The following is a 5,272-nucleotide window of genomic DNA, read 5'->3' as shown; positions in this document are numbered from 1 at the left end:
CACCCCCACCCCCAGCCACCAGCAACCACTATTCTGTCACTTTAGTCTGGCCTTTTTGAGAATTGGGAAAGACAAACAAGCTCATAAAGTTGTAAAATAACTCCCACATGATCGAAATCAGCTAGCTCTGAAGGTTGTGATCTATCTAGACCAGGGACTATTGACACTCTTGGCAATTATTGGCATTTGGGGCTGGATAATTCTTTGTTGTGGCTGTAGTGTGCATGGCAGGATGCTTAGAAGAATCCTTGGCCTCTACCCAGTAATTGCCATGGTAACCCCAATACCACCACCACCCGTGGTGACAAATAAAAATGTCTCCAGATGTTTCATTAAAAAACACCCCCTGGGGGGCAAAATCACCCAGTTGAAAGCACTGCTCCAGACAACACATAGTTTTTCATTGAGCACAAATTTTCCCCCATTTTGGCCAAAAGATAATCTCAAAGAAAACTTATTCTTGATCACAAAATAAATCTGGTCTAAATCTTTAGCAGAAAAAAGGAAACAACAAAGAGTAAATTATAAATTAATGAAATAGAGAATGGTCATGGCACCAAACTGTCTAAAGAAAATAATTCAATTGAGACAAATAGAGGTTATAGGCTTTATTCAGCTGATGGACATCAGGGAGCACCTGAAAACCCAACTCTGAGCTGGCTTGGAGTTTTTATTGAATAAGGAAGAGAGGGATAATGTCATTGTTTGGCTTGAGTAGCAGGTTTCATCTTTAACTGCTGCAAAACTTGTGGTTGGAATAGTTGGGAACTGTTCCAGATTTTTGTGTCTCATGGTTGACGCCATTGGTACAATCTTACCCCAACACTGTCCAAACAGTTCTTTTGAAAGCTATTTTTGCAAGCCTTGTAGTTTATTGGTTAGCCAAGATTCTGGGACAGGAAAGGTATCAAAAATAATATGGGTAGGTTATTGCCTGGGGCTCAGGGGAAGGGAGAATGGGGAATTATTGTTTAATGGATATAGTTTCAGTTTTACTTATGGGGATGGATGACAATTATGGATGCAAAACAATGTGAATGTATTTAATGCCACTGAACTGTACACTTAAAAATGGTTAAGATGGTAAATTTTATGTTAAGTGTATTTTACCACAATTAAAAACAAAACTAAGTATAGCCACCTTCTTGATGAGGTGCCTTGGCAAAAACAAAGCAAAATAAAAATCTACACTAATAAAAGAGAAACATGCAAACTGGTGTCACTCCACTACGCCCACCAGCCAATCAGAGCAACTATGCATATTAGCCCAACAAAGATGGTGGTTAATTTGCATACGCAGGCGTGGAGCGAAGACTGAAGGCTCCAGCCGGAGTGAAGACTGAAGAGGCTTGGCTTCTCCACTGTGGCTGCAGTGGAGAAGCCAAGCCTTGCTGCAGCAGGAGAGGAAAAGTCAAGCCTCGCTGCGGCTGAACAAAAGGCCTGGGTCCCGGGTGCCAGAAGAAAACCGGTGCCAGCAGCCAGGGGAAGGAAGGCCTATTGCACGAATCTTCGTGCAACGGGCTTCTAATAAAATTTTAAAGAGAGTGATGGAATGTTAACAAAACAGAAAAGTAAAAAAACAATATGGAAAAGACAAACAAACAATATGGATGAACCTTAAAAGCATCATGCTAAGTGAAAGAAGCCAGACACAAAAGGCCACATGTTTTATTATATGACTAGAGGCCCGGTGCACAAAATTCGTGCACTGGGGGGTGGGGTTCCCTCAGCCCAGCCTGCCCCTCAGTCCGGGAGCCCTCAGTGGATGTCCTACTGACGGCCACAGTCTGGCATCAGAGGCTCGAAGCAGGCATCCCGTGTGTGTGTGTGTGTGTGTGTGTGTGTGTGTGTGTCCCCGCTGGGGGTCTGCCCCCAGCCACATTGGAGGCTCAGAGTAGGCGCTGTATGTGTGTGTGTGTGTGTGTGTGTGTCTGCTGGGGGCCTGCCCCCAGCCACACCGTGGAGGCTTGGAGCAGGCACCCCACTCTGTTGATCTCTCAGGCTCCTGGCCTCCACTGCGTGTTGTACTCTCCCTTGAGCTGTGGCCAGGGTGGGGTGCTGCCTGCAGGCCACGCTTTCCTGCTCACGGATCGCCACGGCGACCCAGGAGCAGGCCTTGCTGGGTGCTGCCTACAGGCCGCACTTTCCTACTCACCAATCGCTGGATTGCCAGGGCACCCGGGGTCAGGCCCTGCTGGGTGCTGCCTGTGGGCGGCACTCTCCTGCTCTCTAATTGCCATGGGGTCCCGGCTCGGGGTGGGGCTTAGGCGGCACGGGGCTTAGGCGGCACACGGAGGGTCCCGGCTGGGGGTGGGGCTACACACAGGGCCTGAATGGTGGCTCACTCTGTCCCGCCCTGCCTGCAGTATGCAAATTAGCTGCCATCTTTGTTGGTGGCTAATTTGCATATTGCGCTGATTAGCCCATGGGGGCATAGCGAAGGTACGGTCAATTACCATTGTCTATTATTAGATAGGATTCCATTGGCATAAAATATGCAGAGTAGACAAATCTATAGAAAGGAGGGCAAATTGGTGGTTGCCCAGGGCTGGGATGGGGGAGGGATGGGGGGGAATAAGAATACATGGGTACAGGGTTTCTGTTTGGGATGATTTTGAAAGTTCTGGAACTAGATGGTGATGGTGGTTGCACAACATTGTGAATGTACTTAATGCCCCTGAACTGTACGGTTTAAAATGCTTAAACTGGTGCATTTTATATTATTTGTACTTTACCACAATTCTTTTAAAGAAAGGGAAAGAATAAAAGAGGAAGGACAGCAGAGGAAACTGAGGATCTTCTATCACATCTGTTTTAATCCTTTTTATAAACGGTTCAAATCCAGAACCTATCTCTTCTTTGGACTGACATTGTTTCCATTCTTCTTTCATTTTTCGTGTCAGGTGGCACCCAAAAATGCTGGAATCTTCTTGGCAAATGCCGCCACACATGCTTCAAAAAGGAAAGGATCTATGTTTACTGCACAAATAGTAAACCGTGCTGTGTGAAGCCCAAGTATCACCCAAAACAACATCCCTGGTTATTTTGAGTTCTCTGAAGCCTAAAGCCGTAAAAATACAGATGAAGCTATTCTGAGTCTGATCCCCAAAGATTCCTGAATTCTATCAATAAACACCTCTGGCTGATTCCTGTGTTAGCCTGTCACTCTACCTTGCCCTTACCCTACATCACAATACCTGTTAATATTTCAAACAATGCCTAAACTGGTTTGGCTCAGTGGATAGAGTGTCAACCTGCGGACTGAAGGGTCCCAGGTTCGATTCCGGTCAGGGGCATGTACCTGGGTTTCGGGCACATCCCCAGTGGGGGGTGTGCAGGAGGCAGCTGATCGATGTTTCTCTCTCATCGATGTTTCTAACTCTCTGTCTCTCTCCCTTCCTCTCTGTAAAAAATCAATAAAATATATTTTAAAAAAATATTTCAAACAAAAGATGTTCAAAATTTTTATGCAGAAAATTAGAAGCCCTTATAGAAAGCCTAAATTAATAGAGAGATATACCATGTTCATGAATTAGAAGACTCAATATCTTAGAGATGTCAATTCTATACCAATTGTTTCCTAGATTCAATTAAATTCCAACCAAACTCTTTCTTTAAAAATATTTCCCCCAGAATTTAATCAAAATTGTGCACATATAAACAAATATTTTGTTAGAGACATAGACATAGATGACAAAACTATTAATAAAGCACAAATGTAAGTTAATGGCTAACTCTAAGAATATAGGAATTGAAAGAAGTAATGCTGATATTCTATTTTTTTAATCAGGATGATAGAAATAGAGATATTTGTTATCATTGTTTTTATACTTTTATATTTTTTAGTATTTTTGTCTTCTCAATATATAAAAATCAAGCTTTTTAAAAAAGAGAGATAAAAGCTATGAACATTAAATGCCTTAAGAATTGTAAGACCGGCCGAAACCGGTTTGGCTCAGTGGATAGAGCATCGGCCTGTGGACTGAAGGGTCCCGGGTTCGATTCCGGTCGGGGGCATGTACCTTGGTTGCGGGCACATCCCCAGTAGGAGATGTGTAGGAGGCAGCTGATCGATGTTTCTTTCTCATTGATGTTTCTAGCTCTCTGTCCATCTCCCTTCCTCTCTGTAAAATATCAATAAAATATATTTTTTAAAAAAAAGAATTGTAAGACCAGAAAAAATAATGAAAAAGCTAAATCAGTCAAAAAATCCTAGAAAAGAAAATATTTGAAAATTGCACGTTTTATACAGGATTTTTTTTTCCAAAATATGTAAAGAACTCTCAAGATTCAATTAAAAAAAAAAAGGCAAACAACCCAGTAACAAAATAAGCAAAGAGTTGAACTGACACTTCACCAAAAAAGCTATGTATGTGACAAATAAAAACATGAAAATGTATAAATATTGGAGAAATGCAGATTAAAATTACAATACAATATTACTGCACACATATCAGAATGTCTAAAGTTAAAGCAATCGACCATAGCAATTGTTGACAAGGAACGAGTATTGTCAACTGGAACTCCCAGATGCTGCTGGTGGGAATGTGAAATAGTACCACCACTTGGAAACAATCGGGCAGTTTCCTAGAGAGTTCAATGTACCATATGTTCTAACCATAACTGCACTCTATAATGATTGCACAATGATGAAATCATCTAACAATACATTTCTCAGAACATATCCCCATCCGTAATCAATGCATGACTATTGTGAAGCTAAGAAATGTTTTACCATGTCTTAGATCTATTGCACCATAATCCTGAAAAACATATATTCATTTGTTCATTTTGTCATATGCAAATATCTGTCGATCAGCTATTTGACAGGCACCATGCTAGTCTCTAGTTATACAATATTATATAAAACAAACATGGGCTTTGCCACTGTGGGGAGTCTACAAAAAGGAAAGCATTAAGCAAGAAATAATTTCAGTCCAACCAGCGTGGCTCCGTGGCTGAGTGTTGACCCATGAACCTGGAAATCACAGTTCCATTCCAGGTAAGGACATATGCCCAGGTTGCTGGCTCAATCCCCAGTAGAGAATCCCCAATGATTCTCTCTCATCATTGATGTTTCTATCTCTCTTTCCCTTCCTCTCTGAAATCAATAAAAATAAAAATAACAGCCCTAGCCGGTTTAGCTCAGTGGATAGAGTATTGGCCTGCAGACTGTAGGGCCCTGGGTTCAATTCCAGTCAAGGACACATGCCCAGGTTGCCGGCTCGATCCCCAGTAAGGCGCGTGCAGAAGGCAGACAATCAATGATTCT

General features: G+C 42.4%; 1 protein-coding gene across 1 annotated transcript in view; it reads left to right on the top strand.

Annotated features, from left to right (window-relative positions):
• The window catches only part of DEFB123 (defensin, beta 123), an 8,049-nt gene extending 4,873 nt beyond the window's left edge, over window positions 1–3,176 (top strand). The window contains exon 2 of the mRNA XM_005879843.2: window positions 2,904–3,176. Within this exon, the coding sequence (XP_005879905.1) occupies window positions 2,904–3,049 (146 nt within the window). The 3' untranslated portion in view covers window positions 3,050–3,176. The remainder of the gene's footprint in view (window positions 1–2,903) is intronic.
• Window positions 3,177–5,272: the final 2,096 nt, after the last annotated feature.

The sequence above is a fragment of the Myotis brandtii genome, unplaced genomic scaffold (genome assembly GCF_000412655.1).
Source record: "Myotis brandtii unplaced genomic scaffold, ASM41265v1 scaffold61, whole genome shotgun sequence".
In the NCBI taxonomy this organism is placed as follows: domain Eukaryota; kingdom Metazoa; phylum Chordata; class Mammalia; order Chiroptera; family Vespertilionidae; genus Myotis; species Myotis brandtii.
Note: the sequence above shows the minus strand (reverse complement) of the source record. Positions and strands in the feature narration are given on the sequence as shown.